The sequence below is a fragment of the Henckelia pumila genome, chromosome 4, assembly GCF_033568475.1.
Source record: "Henckelia pumila isolate YLH828 chromosome 4, ASM3356847v2, whole genome shotgun sequence".
NCBI classification, from domain to species: Eukaryota; Viridiplantae; Streptophyta; class Magnoliopsida; order Lamiales; family Gesneriaceae; genus Henckelia; species Henckelia pumila.
In genome coordinates this window covers 47,375,525-47,393,462 of record NC_133123.1, presented here as the reverse complement: position 1 = coordinate 47,393,462, position 17,938 = coordinate 47,375,525, and the positions used below count along the sequence as shown (strand labels likewise).

The 17,938-nt window shown below is 35.4% G+C and overlaps 1 protein-coding gene across 2 annotated transcripts; it reads left to right on the top strand.

Annotated features, from left to right (window-relative positions):
- Positions 1 to 1,404: 1,404 nt before the first annotated feature.
- LOC140863805 (uncharacterized) lies at positions 1,405 to 7,194 on the top strand. Of its 2 annotated transcripts, XM_073267481.1 has the most exons (4): positions 1,405 to 1,888; positions 2,475 to 2,687; positions 3,891 to 3,992; positions 5,656 to 7,194. In XM_073267481.1, exons 1-4 carry the CDS (start codon positions 1,508 to 1,510, stop codon positions 7,192 to 7,194), a joined length of 2,235 nt encoding a protein of 744 aa, XP_073123582.1. In that variant the 5' UTR covers positions 1,405 to 1,507. The 2 variants fall into 2 exon arrangements, with proteins under 2 accessions (XP_073123582.1, XP_073123583.1); XM_073267482.1 differs by lacking the exon at positions 2,475 to 2,687.
- Positions 7,195 to 17,938: the final 10,744 nt, after the last annotated feature.

Sequence of the window (17,938 nt, the reverse complement as noted above, 5' to 3'; positions counted from 1 at the left end):
AGCCTTATACCCAAACCATAATTTTAACTCGTGGAGAACGACCTACGCTTCACGGATACATGCAATCATACATCGTTTTTTCAAAATATTATCGTTCATTGCAAGAAAAACATCATATAAAATAGAATACACACATCAATATCAAATATCTACTATTGCTTGGATGTTTTGAATGATGTTTCAAGAATTGAATAAAATGTACCTTTTTATTTTTTGGTATAAATATCGTACTCCAGGAACATGATCCTAGCTTTTTCTCGAATGAGCGTTGTCAAAATATTCTTGAATGGAGAAGTGAAATTTTTGAAAATATAATCATGGGACTGAGTAGTACATGAGGCGAGAAATATTTGCATGGCACGAATGTCCGAAAATCTTATGTCAAACATGTACACGAAAGTTTATGCATTTTATTAATGTTATGCATGTTTTTAGTAGAACTCATGTTTTAGCATGTTATTTTAATATCGAATCATGTTTTAAATACATTATTTTCAGATCGCATATTTTATAGTTTCAAGTTTTGCATGTATGAGGAAGTTCTGGCTTTGTCGTATATGTTAGCATTATTTTGTTTAAAAAGATTTTATACAAGTTTTGAGTGATGGTATTTCTGAGTCGTTTGATTGAACTTAATTTTATGCATGATATTTTATACCAACGAGCACGACACATGTTTTACAAAAATGAAAAAAAAAGTATTTCGCATTTTTCTCATCTTTTTAAGCATGAATTAAAAATACTCCGGGAGAAAAGTTAATCCGATAAACACGCCACTCCAAGATAACAAGTCAATGCGGGTGATCATCAACTTTGGGTAGACAACCACTTTATAAAACTTTATGTACACATAGCATCCACAGATTCCGTATTAAGGTGGAGGTTTTGGGGGTTCAGATTAAACCAAAATATTTGAATTTTTTTAAATTTTTAACAAAATAATTAAATATCCATAATAATAATAGATATATTTTGATTATTTTTTTATATTTATTATATTAAATACCCATAAATCAAAATATATTTATTATTATTATGGGTATTTAATTATTTTGTTAAAAATTTAAAAAAAATTCAAATATTTTGGGTCTAAATTGAACCCCAAAACCTCTATCTTAATACGATAATTATCTGAACTTTGACTCCCCTAATACTGCATAATAAATAATAAAATTAAAAATATTAATAATTTTTAATTGTTTTTTTAAACAAGACAAATAGCTTTATGTTGAAAATAAAAATATTTTAAAAAAATTTTGATAAACTTTCCTAATTTAATAGAACGTGTAAACCACTTTTTAAAACTTTATGTACACCTAGCATTCTAAAAAAAACTGAAGAAGCCAATTTTTGTAACAAAAATCATGAGTCCAATACGGCACCGTAACATCAACATGCGTATAATTCCGTTCATCTCCGCAGTTCCCCTTCTCCCATAAACCCTTGCTAATTCTGAAAATTGGGAACACGAAATCCTCGTGATCAATCCCATGATACCTCAGAAAAGATGTCATTTTTGTTGCTGAAAAGATTGTATCATTCCAATTCAGCTCGAAAATCCCTCCTGAAGACCCATTTACTCCCTCGAATTCTCTCTTATTCCTCTTGCTGTTCCCTTAATCCAATTCATGAACAGTTTGTTTCAGCTGGGAAATTTGATAATGGGTTTCCATCAGTTTTTAGCTTTAACTGGAAAGTTCAATATGGGTCTACTTTCACCCGTCTTGCGTGTTCACAGGCTGCTGTTGAGTCATCCACTTTTGATGGGCTAACTGTGGAACGCATCATCGCGAATAATTGGACCATTTATGATGAAAATGAGAATGATTGGAAGAGCCATGCTTCTGCCATCGCTCGGTCTATCCACCTTATCAAGAAACGACTACGAGTAAGTGCGTACTCTTAACAGTATTTGGATATCATTTGTTCCTTTGTTGTAGTTTTGGTTTACTGAAAATTCATTTGCTTAAGAGTACCCTTTGATGCTATGGGCACACTAATATCGTTGGAGGAATAATACTTCCCAAGTTCCGTTTGTTTGTGACGAGTAAAGTATCAGTCTTCTTTAATGGCTAGATGTCATGTTGCTTCATGTATCGTGCTTTCAGACTTTCAGTCATTGCCTTCACTAGCCAACGTGCTTTCATTCCTCATGTTTTGGAATGAGTGTTAAAAGAGTTCTTTGTTTGAATTTGGTCATGTCCTAATCCTAATCACAAAATAATGAATGTAATTTGCGTCAACTGAAATGTAAAATTTAGTTTGTGAGTTTTGCTATTGCAGTCTCAGGGAGATTTGGTTTTTAGATATAGCTGCATATTTATGACTTCGTATATAATTTTGTAGGGTGGCAGATGGTAATCGAAAACTATTTTTAGTTATTTTTATAGCTATATATATTAATATTCTTGTGCTGAATCAAGCTGTGGAATTCAGTTTATGTCTTTCTTGAGAATGTTTATTTTCTCTACCAGTGGAAAAGATTATTACAGAGGGTGGAGACCTTATCAGAACAGCTGAATAAGCCAGACCTGTGGGAAGGTCCTGCAGACGCAGGAAAGATAAGCCGTGAGCACGGCTCACTTATGGGCAAATTAAAAGAGGTCAATTCATTTGAGCAAGAACTTTTTAAGTACATCGACAGATTAAAACTTGCACGTGAAGATAATGACCCGGAATTGGAATCGGTGGGGCCTCAATTTTTACCTTTCTAGGCACGCATCATTTTCTTAAATGCTTTGCATCACTTCGACTTTCAATGAGGAATAATGCAGTTCCATGATTTTTGACTTTATGGATAATGAAGTTACCAGGACCTGCATCTTTTCTAAACTTCTTCATGTTAGAAGATGTGAACCAAACTTTCTTGTTGTTGAAATTTTTTATTGCCGGTACTTAGTTTCAGTCCTTGATAGGATCTATTCCTGCAATAATACTTATACTTCTACGTAAAGTGAAATTGTAAATGTTAGGAGAAGAAGTCTCTTGATGAGGGTGTTCGTGAGTTATTTCAGTTAATAGATTGGCCAAAAATAAAAATATTTATTCTCACGTGTACAATCAATCCATACATCTTATTTCTTAGATTTTTAATTACAGCTACAGCTTACAACCGAACTCCAATCTTGTTTTTATTTATTCATTTTTCTTAATTTTTTATCTTATATGTCCTCACATGAATTTCTACCTAATGATATGTCTATGGAAATACCCATATTTCTATATCCTGCCCTTTTTATGTTTCTCATCGGTGTGTGAAACATAAATACGTGAAGCTATGCAACTTAGTTACAATAATACTTATAACCTCAGCTAACAATTTCTTTGGAGAAATGGAGTATCCAATCTTTTGGGGAGAGCTTGAACCTTGGCATAAAAATGTGAAGTATCACCTCACCCTTTAACAGATACAGTGCGATCAGAATGAGAAAACTTACAAAGGGTGCTTATTTTTGTTATCGACAATAGTAAAAAAGTCTTTGGTTGGTTCTTCTTTCAGCTTGTACGTTCTTGTGTGATCTTATAAACTCCACCCCCTCTCTGTGATCATCATTCTAGGCATTTAATCTTAACACCGGACAAAGAGCCATCTCCTCCAGTTGCAATTTCTATTCACTCTTTGTTCACGTGATGATCGAATTGCTGAAAACATATTTAGCCTGAACAAAAATTTGTTTCATATATTCGTGTCGACTAACGAGCCTAGAAATCCACATTATTTTATTGTCTGTTTTTTTGTGATATTAGATGAAATGATGCCTTATCCTTCATTGTTCATCTTGTTTTAACAATAAATTTCTTATCTTGTGAAGTAAAAATAAGTTAGGTGATTTAGCTATTTATATAACTTACAAGTCTATTACTAATCTTGTATATTTCCCTAAATGTAGGAATCTTTGAATGGTCTACTTACATTGAGGATATCCATCAAAGAAAAAGAGCTTGAATCCCTACCAGCTGGGGAGCATGACTCTTGCTCCTGTTTCATCGAGGTGAAGTAATGCAATCCAATCTCGTGTATCGATAATGTTTTGTGTTTCATCATTTGTTTGAAATTTTTTCTTGTTTAATCTTCAAACATACTATCTGAACTTGTTTTGCTTCTTCAGTTGCCAAAAAAATGTTGTATATTGAACCCTGAATCGGAGATGTGTTGATGTATGATTCAGGTTCATCAAAACCAACATGATAATGAGATGGTCAATTGGATTTGTTTCCACATATAAATGCAACATATGCATATTGGGACATTGCATTATAAATTCTAAAGCGTCGTCATCAACGAGATTGACTTGAACTTTATGCCAAGATGATATGTCAATGAATGAATATTTTGTTGACAACTTGGTAATAAACTTCATTAGATCGATTCCTAACATTTCATAAACAACTTGAACCAACTCCAACAAAGTAATAAATCACAGTACTCGTATCGGTCTAATATAGGGAATACTATATTCGACCGATCCATTCCCGACAATAACACGACCGCCAATATGTAAGAGTACATCGATACTAGTCATTTCGAAGAGAAAAAAATTAAACAAATTGATAGAAGAATTTTGGACCTAAGAAGTGTAAGAAAGAAACAAATGGCAGGAAAGTTAGATTTAGATATTGTGAAGAAAAATGAAGAAAAATGCTTCGTATTCACAACAGGTGTGAACATCTATAGTACGCTGAGCTTTATTTATAGAAAACCAAGAAGATGCTCGAATAATTGAAGTCGGGTTGGTAAAAAATCATTCAATACGCCTGCTGTAATAGTATGTCATGGTCAAAAAGCCGGGAGCGGACCCAAAACGGACGTTGCAGACTTTGAGCACGCGTGAAAGCGTGGTGCGGTCAGCTTTTTCAAGTGACAGCAGACGCTGCAGCTTTTTTGCAGTGGACCGCAGGGTCCGCCACTACTAGTGGCGTTTTGCAGTATTACTACCTTAATTTTGATTTTTTTTGAAGTAATAATAAAAAAACCCTTCTATATCCCCCATTACTCCCACAAAGCTTCGCAAGTTCATTACTCATCAATGGATGTTTGATGAGTTTTACGCACGTTGATTGCCTTCGGCATCCCCTTCCGCCACCATGGGCCCCCGCCTCCATTGGAAAAAATCTACAAGATCAAATTAGTAATGTACCTCAAAGTTTCTGGAGGGTTTTCTGCTTCGATGGGCTCAACCCGAAGGCTAACCGGACCTTGGATTGAGTTTCAATTGGACCTAAGTCCTAACTCTTCATCTTCTGTTGAAATTAAATTCGAGAAGTATCTAATTGTAAGTTTTTTTTGCCTCAAATGTAGCTTTGTGTCATTTCATAAGTAGTAATCGGGTTCTTGATAATACACGAGTATTTTTACTTCATTTTTCTTTGTGATGAGAAAGTTTTAATAGATAAAAATTAATTCTTGGGGTTAAACCTTGAGTTTTGCCAATGTGTGAATGTGCATAACAACAAGAAAAAGAAGTAAATTTATGTTGCACAGGAAATTTGACTATTGGAAGGTTTACCGGTGAAAATAGGTGGAATTTTTAGTTCTTAGGTTTTTCTTCCCGTGCTTCTTTTGTAGTCTGTGAAAGCACTTTGCAGTTTGCATATTGTTTCTGCATTTAGCAATTTTTCGTTTGTATACTAACAATGCCGTTTTGTATATTCCAGTATAATTTCCAGGCCAGCTCCCTAGAAAACAGCGTCAAACACTTTGTTTCTCTAGCAAATGAGGGAAAGTATCCAAAGATTCGAGCTTTATTGCATAAATTTGTGAAACATGAAAAAGCTCCCCCAGTTTCTTCATTTTGTCACGCCCTTTCAACTTCAAGTGATAATTTATGTGCTAATCATATCATTTTTGATATATTGATGTCATCTTATGTGAACAACACTAAGCTTGATTTGGCCTTGGAGTCTTTTAAGAGGGCTGGTGATTATGGGTTTAAGTTTTCGGTGCTTTCGTGTAACTCATTGCTGGGTATGTTGGTCAAGGAATGTAGAATAGGGAGCTTGGAGTTTGTGTACAAGGAGATGATCAGGAGAAGGATTGAGTTGAATCTGATCACATTCAACACAATGATCAATGGGTTGTGCAAGGCCGGTAAGTTGAACAAAGCGCGAGACATGGTCGAGGATATGAAGGTTCGGCAGGTACTACCAAATGTGGTTACTTATAATACCTTGATTGATGGGTACTGTAAGAGGGGTGGGATGGGGAAATTGTATCAAGCCAAGATGCTGTTTAAGGAGATGATGGAGAATAGGGTCCTCCCCAATGTGGTCACTTATAACATTCTCATTGATGGGTCTTGCAAGGATGGTAGTCTGGTTTCAGGTATTAAACTGTTTAGGGAATTGAAAGAACAAGGTTTGAAGCCAAGTGCAATAACATTTAATACACTGATTAATGGATTATGCATCGGTGGAAAAATTGATGAGGCAATGACGTTGAAAGAAGACATGGTAAAATCAGGTTTGGAGCCAAATATCGCGACTTATAATGCACTAATTAATGGGTTCGCTAAAAAAAATATGTTGACGGAAACTAGAGAATTTCTTGATGAGATTGTGAAGAAAGGGATTGTTGTCAATGTACTGACATATAATACTCTGATTGATGCTTATTGCAAAGCTGGTAAAGTGGAAGATGCATCATCTATATACTATATGATGTTAGAGAGAATGATGTATCCTAATGTTTCAACCTATAATAGCTTAATTGGTGGTTATTTTCGCGGAGGAAATATTGAAGAAGTAAATAAGCTTCTGTTCGAAATGGAGAAAAATGGCTTGAAAGCTGATATAATCACCTACAACATAAGAATAAATGCAATGTGCAAGATCGGACAAACAAGGAATGGAGTTAGGCTTCTTGATGAGATGTCTCAAAAGGGGTTGAACCCCACTCATGTAACATACAACGCTTTGGTGGCTGGTTATTGCCACCAAGGAAACCGTAGAGCAGCATTGACTATGATGAAAAGAATGGAAAAAGAAGGAAAGCGACCAAATGTTGTGACATATAATGTGTTGATCAAGGATCACTGTCAGAATGGCAAACTGGAAGAAGCAAATAGACTTCTTAATGAGATGTTGGAGAAAGGATTGGTTCCTAATCGGATAACCTATGATATTATTAAGGAGGAGATGGTGGAAAAAGGATTCATTCCGGACATAGATGGGCACCTTTATAATGATTCGGTTTGATCGTAATCTTGGTTAAATAATTGGGAGTTCCCAAAGAAAAGGCTTGCAAGTTTGCAGCAATGAGGTTTGTCGGAAGCAGACTAGCACAAGGAGTTACCCTATCTTTCCTTGTTGTAGCTCTTAGGATCTATCTTTCCTTGTTGTAGCTCTTAGGATCGGTTAACTTTGCGGCCACCATTGTCCGTCATGTTTTTTTTATCATCTGAAGTAGTTCGACCTGAAATGTGGACCTTGAGCTCCTCCTTCCGTCATTCTGGTACATTCTTCTTTACTTTTATTCCGTCTATCTATCCACTTTCTAGTTTACACTTGGCCCCAATCAAGTAATTTGAATATGTGTTTACTCGTTTATCCATTTAACTCACAACCAGAGTGGTGAACAATGAACATGACAATTACATCAATGAGCTTTGTGTGCATACATACAATGAATAGGTAACTAATATTTCATTCGTGTGCATACAATGGATACTTTTCACATTTTCAGTTTTTTTCCCCAAATCTTTCTTGCTGTTAGCTCACCTATTGATGTTTATGTTTATTTTCTAGAAGAGTGGATGAATCGCTTACGAAAAGTCTTTCATGTTCTCATCTCATTTTATGATCGTGTAGCAACTTTATTGTTACAATTTTTTGATTTTTCTGTGCAGAAAATTTGTTTTATGAATATTTATGAAGTCCCGTGTTCTGAACCATTTGCTGCTACTAATGAGAATTTTCTAGTTACAATTTCTTGGTATGAACAATAATTAAGTTCTCACTCAATTGATAAAATAATTTCAAAAGATATTTCATTTTGCCAACGCTAAGAGTTTTTTTCCGAATTTAAAGCGACTCTATTACCAATTATAGCGACTTTCTCACAAGGTACCAAATTTGTTGATGTAAAATATGGTGTAGAATATTATTGTATAAAAGTGCGGTTGTGTGGCTTTGTTGGGTACATACTGATTCTTGATGTTGGGTACATTCTTCCTACCCTATTCTCCACATCATGATATGTATTTTAATTTGGTTGGAATATGCAAGAAATAAAATTGTTTAGGTCGGGTATGGTGAAGAAATGTGCATCCTGGCTGTTATGTTTTTTGCCCCATAAAGCAACGGGAAACACAAGAATGAGTTATCTTTCAACCGTTCATGTTTTACTCATGAGGCATGCTGTCTTGGTGACTTTCATGCTTTTCTCATCGCTCTACTGTGTGCTGTTATTCAAAGTTCTATTTGTTTTTGTTGATACTTATGGTTATCCTATTAATAACTAACCAATATTTGGCACTTGCACAGGTTTTATATTTTAGAGACGATAATGCCAAAAACATGAAAGATTAAATGTGGTTTTGAAGAGCAAGCATTCACTTTTTTTATCAATTGAACGACCTCCCTATACCATCTCAAACAAAGGTAATTTAGTTGCTATGTATTCTTTTTATGCTTTATTTACATACAAGAAGAGGACTAGTGCAACTAGCTGATACACAATGAGCATACATATACTAGCAAGCCACACACATGATTATTCGCGTGTACGGATTTTTAATATAACTAATTATTTCTAAAAATATTTAAGTTACTCTAAGGGGTTGATGCATTATTATAAGAATGAGTATTTTTGGTCTATCCATTAAAATGACCAAGTTACTGTAGGAGAGTGATGCATTATTATATAAAATAATAATAATAATAATATAATAATAATAATAAGTGAGATATAATATAGATAGTATAGGTATATAATAATAATACTAAGTATACTACAGGAAGATTAATGTATTTGTTTGGGATTAATCTAGTTTGGGAGAATTTTCAGGAAGCACTCCTCCTTGACAAAAAAGTTTTGTTACGAAAAGTTGAGGAGAGCGTCCTAAAAGCCCTCCCAAACGCTACCTAACCATCAATGATAATTGATTTGCATTTGAAATTTGGTTAATTATATTTCTACATTACAAATTCAATTCAATCTACATAACCTAGTTGTAACAAAAATCACGAGTCCAATACGGCACCGTAACATGTGCCTAATTCCGTTTACCATCTCCGCAGACCTTCCTAATAATGAGATTTCGGAACACGAAATCCTCGTGATCAAGCCCATGATACATCAGAAAAGATGACATTTTTGTTAGTGAAAAAGATTATGTCACTCCAATTCTGCTATAAAATCCTTCCGTAAAACCCATTTACTCTCCTGAATTCTCTCATTTCTCTCAACCCCAACTTTGCCGTTCCCTTAATCCAATTCATGAACAGCTAGTTTCAGCTTCTGGGAATGCCTTTCGGGGGAAATTTGATAATGGGTTTCCTTCAGTTTTCAACTTAAGTTGGAAAGTTCAATATGGGTCTACTTTCACCCGTCTGGCCGTCTTGCGTGTTCACAGGCTGCTGTTGAGTCATCCACTTCCGGCGGGCTAACTGTGGAACACATCATCGCGAATAATTGGACCATTTATGATGAAAATGAGAATGATTAGAAGAGCCATGCTTCTGCCATTGCTCAGTCTATCCACCTTATCAAGAAACGACCACGAGTAAGTGCGTATTCAAACTATAATATCGTTGCTTGTGGCGTAGTTTACTGAAAATTCATTTGTTCCTTTTTTGTAATTTTGGTTTACTGAAAATTCATTTCCTTAAGAGTACGGAGTACCCTTTGAAGCTACATGCACGTTAATATCGTTTCTTGTGGCGTAGTTTGCTGTTTTAGCGAATGATTTTTCCCAAGTTCCATTTGTTTGTGGTGAGTAAAGATCAGCCTTCTTTAATGGCTAGATGTCATGTTACTTCATGGATCGTGCTCTGAGACTTTCAGTCACTATCTTCACTAGCCAAAGTGCTTTCATTCCTGATGTTTTGAATGAGTGTTAAAACAAGTTTTTTGTTTGAATTTGGTCGTGTCCTGATCACAAAATATTTAAATGTAATTTTTGTCAAGTGAAATATAAAATTCTGTTCGTGAGTTTTGCTATTGCCGTCGCAGAGAGATTGATTTTGAGATATAACAGCATATTTATGACTTTGTATGTATTTTGTAGGGTGGCAGAAATATTCTAATAGATATATATTAATATTCTTGTGCTGAATCAAGCTTTGGAATTCAGTTCTTTCTTGAGAATGCTTATTTTCTGTCAGTGGAAAAGATTATTACAGAGGGTGGAGGCATTATCAGAACAGCTGAATAAGCCAGACCTGTGGGAAGATCCTGTACATGGAGGAAAGATAAGCCGTGAGCATGGCTCACTTATCGGCAAATTAAAAGAGGTCAGTTCATTTGAAAGAACATTTTGAGTACATCGACATGATAAAACTTGCACGTGAAGATAATGACTCGGAATTGGAATCTGTGGGGCCTCAATTTTTACCTTTCTTGGCACATATCCTTTTCTTAAATGCTTTGCATCACTTCTACTTTCAACGATGAATAATGCAGTTCGGTAGTTCCATGATTTTGGACTTTATGGACTATAAAGTTACCAGGACCTACATCTTTTCTAAACTTCTTCATGTTAGAAGATGTGAACTAAACTTTCTTCTTGTTGAAATATTTTATCCCCGGTATTTAGTTTCAGTCCGTGATAGGATCTATTCCTGGAATAGAACTTATAATTCTACGTAAAGTGAAATTGTAAATGTTAGGAGAAAAAGTCTCTTGATGAGGGTGTTCGTGAGTTATTTCAGTTCGTAGATTGACCAAAAATAAAAATTGTACTTCTCTCGTACAATCAATCCTTACATCTTATTTCTTAGATTTTTAACTACAGCTACAGCTTACAACCGAACTCCAATCTTGTTTTTATTTATTCATTGATCTTAATTTTTGATCTTATGTGTCCTCACATGGATTTCTACCCTAATGACATGTCAGCAGGCCAACACTACCGAGAGTACTGTCCGGATAACCCACGAGTCCATACTGGAGTCACCGCCTCATGTCAAAATGAAAGGTAAAGTTCATCGAATTATGTATTTCCTTCAGACCAGTCTTGAACGTAGACAAAAACGTTTTCTGCAAATGACCACATTGGTTCAAAGTTATGGATTCTCATTACCGAAAGGTCGCAGCATCAAAACAAGGCATCCGTCATGACGGTGCTGCAGTCTCGCCTGGACCAACTCGAGCTGGAACGCCAAGCTAAGATGAATGCAGAGCGCACAGTCTCTCACTGATATAAACTTCGGCAGTCAATTAGTTCTTATGCATCTTCACCCATAAGCACTGGATATCACGATTTAGCATAAATCACAACAGCCCGAATGTTTGAACCACATGGCCCTTTTGGCAGTCTATTGTTTGCTTATCCCTTACCAAACTCGCAAGCAGCGAGAGTCATTTGGAGCATGCGTTATAAGTTGCAGTTTGGCAGCAACGCTTTAACTTCCAACATCAGTGTATTTGTTATCTTAAGATCAATTATAACTATTGATTTATTATTTCACTACTTCTCAGAATAATCTATTATTATTTTTAATTTGTTATTATAAGGGAAATTTGGTGATAAATCCCTATTCCCAAACACATTCACGATCAGTGCCCATGTCCTTAAATTGATTACTGCACTCCCTGATCTTCCTAAATTATTTGTTTTAGGTCTCTATTATTTTTTTTCCCTATTTTTTTTAAAAATCCAAGTATTGGCATCTAATAGGAACAAAAAATATTTTTGAGGGACAAAATATTTGAAATTAATTTTCGGTAGACCAATACCTACATACATATATATATATAATATATAATATAATATACACACGCAAAGGATCAAGGGAATGATGCATCACCGATACTTCCGCTAGATCGAGTACACCTTGTAGATGTGGTTTCGTAAAGATTGTAATCTACCATCCTCTTTTTCCTATGATTAGAAAACATATTAGTTTTTTTTTTCAAATAAATCATAATATTTCAAGACACAAATATAAAATTATAATATTACTTGTACGCCAAACTACTAAAACTATGTTAACAAAACATAATCCAAAGGCTAGGAAATGGGTTCTTAGCAACTTTGTCGGTTGTGACCTTGTTTATGACACCGACCACACTTTGACGTCCAAAGTACTACTTGCGATGGTATCCTTTGATTTCTTCTTCGACCAGGTTGGCTTCGAACATCGGGATGATTGATTACAAACGTGTGACTGACACTGGATTCATGCATCTCAAATGTAGGAATTGGAAACTTTCACGATATAACTCCATCGTAAAGTATTTGTCACAAAAGTCATATATAGACAATGACTTGGACTCTATTGCGGCACATGCATGCTTGCATGTAAGTCTATTAAGCTTCCAGGCTTTGCATGAACAACTTGTAGAAAAAAATCAACAGCTAACGATTTATCCCCGTCCACAACCTCAAAACTTCAACCACTTGCCTTGCGTACTTGCAAGCTGCGAGATTCAGCATATGTTCTTGCAAGCAGTGGCGGAGCCACGTATATAGCCACCCGAGTTTTAGCCCGGCTGGCAAATATTTTTAAATATATTAATTTTTAATAATTTTGGATTAATTTGATATCAGTCCGGGTAACTCGATTCAAAAAATTAAAGTATTAGAGGGCTTAAAATTTTAGCCCGGGTAAATTTATATTTCTGACTCCGCCATTGCTTGCAAGAACATTCTCTTTTAGGGACTCGACCTTTTTTTCATCTTCATCGTCACTTCACGTCGTCTGTGCATCATGTCCATAATTTGAATGTGTATGTGGTCCACCATGCCCACAATAGGGAGAAACCGTGCCGTTTTAACCCAACTATTCCAACACTCGGCCATATTATTATTTATTACACCCCATCGATTTTCACGAAATAATGCATTTGCCCACCTTTCTAGACATGAATTGACAATGAAGTCTCTGGCAAGTGACATTGACGTAATAATATTGTTAATATGTTGTTCAAACTCTGACCTATATGGAGCATATGCAACTTTTTTGAACACATATGACCAATGTTTCTTGTTGTGAAGCGGGTATCTTCGCATCACCTATGTACAAAAAACATATAAAACATTATAAACAAAAATATATATAATACTATAATATTTTTAAAAAATGTTTCACGACAAAAACATACAATTATTTACCAACCTGTTTCACAAAATTATCTACCACATGGCGTAGACAATACGCATGTTGACTGCTTGAGAATATTAACTCAAGACCCTTGATTATTCCGGGATGCCTATCAGAGAAAATATGTACTAATCGAACCCAATACAATTATGTAAACACAGAGCACCTTTAAGTTAGAAACAAAATCATCTCCAATTATCATCATTTTCAGCATCCACAACTGCGTACGCTAATGTAAAAAGATCATCATTAGCATCTTTCACAACAACAACCAAAATATTTCTCTTGTGCTTATTTTTATGCGTGTGCCATCCAAGAAAACCAATGGCCTACATTCACGGACAAAACCAGTTGCACATGTATTGAAACATATGAATAGTCGTTTAAATTTATTACTGCATTGGTCAATTTCATACTCAACAATACTTTCAGGATTAGTTTCTTTGATGAAACTACATTACCATCTTAATTTATCATAAGACTCATCATCCGCACCGTGAATGTCGTGCATAGTCAATTATTTCCCTTTCCAAAACTTGTGGTAACTGAGCTCGATCTCATAATCTCTCTGTATATCTTTCAACATCATACATGGTCGATATGACGGCTCTCCCATCGGTCTTTCCATCACAACATTGGAAACCTAAGAAAAATCATCTCTAGGATGTCCTCTAGAACGAAGATTGTCATCTCCACATGTATGTATCAGATTACATTTTTTAATACCAAAGAGATTGTCAGCTTTGTGTCGCGAGACATAAATTCTCCAAAAACAATTGTTAGCAGCACATACAAGAATATTCTTCCCACTATCATTCTTTTTATACAAAAAAAACGTCTCGTATTAATTGCATAATTTTTAGCATAACTCTAAATTCAGAAGCATCCTTAAATATTTGACCCTCTCCACGGATGCAGTAACTCCAAACGTCTATGGAGTTTCTTAAAAAACCAACTTCAAGATGATCATCATTACTACTCACCATCTCATCTTCACATTCAACCCTATTTTAAGTAATGAAAATATATCTTAACCTTCCATTTTGTACCTTCTAAAAAATTATTAATGTAAGACAAATGAAATAATACTGGAGATCAAGTAACAAAGAAATGGATAAGTTATTTGACAAACTATACTCGATACATCATCAAGATTCATAACAAGTACTCAAAACATATCTCCACAAAACATACGATATAAACCAAAAGGCAAAAAATATATCATAAGAAGTTGTACTATGTAGATGACTTACCAAGCTAAACAAAAAAAATCAACAAATACCAAATCCATGTGAAAAGTACATATTAATAAATAAGTGTTTACCTCCCTACATTGCGGCCTTCCATTTCGTCCTTTCTCACTGCCCTCATATTAATTATTGTCAGTCTCATAGATGTGTGAAGATGAGTCATGATACGAACATCATCATCTTCATTCAACGTCACATACTTCTTTTGATGAGGGGCTAGATATTGCAGAGTCACGGTTGGTTGAGAAATATCCTTACATTTTCTCTCAAGATTAAGGAATAACTCCATTAGACTAAAGCCATTAAAGATGGAAATCATATAGAGCTCATTTTTATACTCGCAGCTACCCATGAATGAAAAATTTGATGATCCAGATCCAGATTCCATTGTGCCAATAAATCAAAAGTACATGCGTCAACTAAGTGGTTAAAATTTTCAATGGAAATTACTAAATAAATAATTTTAAATAATTATTCACAAAAAACCAGAATAAAAAAGATCTTCATTCACAAATTCATAAAACATTGACCAAATTTAATAAAAGTCTTTATAAACTACAAGAACATTATAACAACAAAATTATAATATATACAACTAAAAAAAGAGAATCAAAACGAAAATATATTACAATAATAACCACAAAAAAAATCACACATGAATTTGAGCAAAATACCCAACCACCAAGGACAATTTGAAAAAAAATAAACAATTCGAAGTACAATTACCAGCAGACCAATAACATGTAGATGAATCAGACAAACATAAGTTTTACACGTAAACCAACTCAAACTAAAAAAAATCCAAATATGTTGAACTTAAAAAATTCATTGCTAGAATAATTTCAATGATTTTTCGTGCAACACCACATCAGTTCAACTGCAATCATAAAATATCAGCACATGTTGACTCTACATAAATATCATCATTTATTTCACAATTGCCGTCAGTCTCATAATTTCCATCACAACAAACAATCAGTAATATATATCATTACCATTGACACAAAGTAGATTGAAATCAAATTAATCAACGCACCGCGCAAGGAGTTCGAATGCAAGAAATAAATCAGTCACCTTATTCCACCGCCCCTTTAATGACAGGGGAATGTTGTTTAAAAACTTGGGTAAAAGGAATATAAATCAATAGTTTGTCATCTCCGTCGCTTTACAAATTCAAATAATCATCTACTCTATAATCATGACTTGCAAAATAGAATCAGTGAGGCTTCAATTAATTTTTTTTTAAAAAAAAAACATAGATTGAAAGAATTTAAATAGAGTCACTACTGCCGCTTATAACATGTTTGAGCAAAATACACTACTGCTACTGCTTATTTGATTCGGTCATTCAACACCGTTCAAAACAACAAAATCCATTACATCAATCTACCTATAAGCGCGCATCAAAAAAATTGAATCAAAATCACAAGGCATAACTGTGAAAATTCAAATCCAGGAGAACAATAGAAAAAACGGCATACTTTACAGGGATTACAAATATCGATTCAAGGTCTGATGTCCCCTTCTTTCACTCGCACGGGTATAGGTTAGACGACCCTCGTGCTCTTCCAATGGCTTTCGTCGTCGAGGGGCTAGGGATTTACTGTAGAATTCTTGAAATAGAGGAGAGGAGAAATCATGAAGGGAAGATTGTTGGGAAAATATTGAATGAATTGTAGTTGAAATGGGCTTGAAAGTCTTATTTGAATTTTGGTGAATGAATTAGAGGAAAAGTGGAAAAGACTTGTCCCACATTGGAACAACTCCAATGTATTTTTCACCGTATATAATCCAACTTTTGATTATGGGATTGGGCCCTTAGGCCACCAGATGTTTTGTAAACGGGCAAGACGCTAGTCGATGCAACTAACACGCGCGCGCAGCCGGCCGGCTCGGCGCGGTGCGGTGGGGTGGGTCTTATAATCCAATTATTTTTTTGGGATAAAATTTAGCGCTCGAGCTGACAAATATCACCGCTCGAGCGCAGCACTCCACTTGCGGGATAGAAAGATTGGCTAAAGTTGGCCGTCCGAGCGGTAAAATGTTACCGCTCGTGCGCAGTACTATTTTTGCGAGACAGAACTTTGGCCGCCTGAGCGGTCAAATCTTACCGCTCGAGCGCGCCGTCTGTACTCCGAAAAGTTGCGTATCTTTTTGGGTTTTTCTGTCATGGGTTGCATCCTTAGGGCATAAGACGTGTTATTTGGAGTCTTAGGCTATATCTATGATAAGATTTAACGCAGAAATATGATCTTTGACATCTGAAAACATGAAACATTAGATTTGAGATTTTCTGTATAAATTCTCCCCACTCTCTCTCAAAGAAAGTTGTGCATATTTTAATTCGCTGAAGTTCGAGATATTTTCTGTGCTGATATATCTCGTTCGCAAAGTCATTATATCTTAGAGACGATTGCCTCCAACGTTGAGCACTGTTAAACGAGCAATTTCGTCTTGCGGATAGAGAGATTATCTCGCCTCGACTTGTTCGTTGTTGTTGCTGCTGTTGCTGCTGTGGTGTTGTTAAGAATTCGAAGTACATCTTCATAACAGTCGCAAGACGAAATTTTTGTATTTCTCGGATTTTGAATATGTCTACCGTTTCATTCACTCTGCTCGCTTCAGCCCCCGCACATGGAGAAAAGCCGTCAAATTTTTCTGGTGCCGACTTCAAACGTTGGCAGCATAAAATTCTCTTCTATCTGACCACACTCAATCTGTCCAGATTTCTCAAGGAGGATCCCCCTATCGTCGTTGAACGCGATTCTGACACCCAAAGGAGGACCGCAGTTGATGCATGGAACCACATCGATTTTCTGTGCAGAAACTACATTTTGAATGGCCTTGATGATACTCTCTATAGTGTCTACTCCTCTTTCAAGACTGCCAAGGAACTCTGGGATTCCATGGAAAAGAAATACAAAACTGAAGATGCAGGCATAAAGAAGTTTGTGGTTGGAAAATTTCTGGAGTTCAAGATGGTAGACTCAAAAACTGCGATGAGTCAAGTGCAAGAGATACAGATTATCTTGCATGCACACTACAAAAAAAACGGCAAACGACAACGCTTTTTCGCGTTGTTATTGTCACGAAAAAGCGTTGTAGTAGCCAGCGTTGTGAAAGACCGCGGTCAAAGAAAACGCAGAAAAAGCGTTGTCGTTTTGAGCACAGACAACGCATAAAAAGCGTTGTGATAATTGAAAAAAACAACGCTTTTTCCGCGTTGTTTTTTTTAGCAACGACAAGGTTTTTATGCGTTGTCTTTGAACGGACTTTTTACAACACGACCATTTACAACGCTTTTTCACAACGTTTTTAAAAGCGTTGTGATTTGCAAAGACAACGCTTAAACCACATACGACAACTTTAAAAAGTGTTGTCTTTTCTCGAATAAAAAACAAAAAAAAAATTTAATTCACAAATTT

Coding starts and splice junctions, on each gene's coding strand:
- LOC140863805 (XM_073267481.1), top strand. CDS start 1,508: ATGTCATTTTTGTTGCTGAAAAGATTGTATCATTCCAATTCAGCTCGA. Junction 1,889..2,474: donor TTATCAAGAAACGACTACGA/GTAAGTGCGTAC, acceptor TTTCTCTACCAG/TGGAAAAGATTATTACAGAG. Junction 3,993..5,655: donor CTTGCTCCTGTTTCATCGAG/GTGAAGTAATGC, acceptor TGTATATTCCAG/TATAATTTCCAGGCCAGCTC.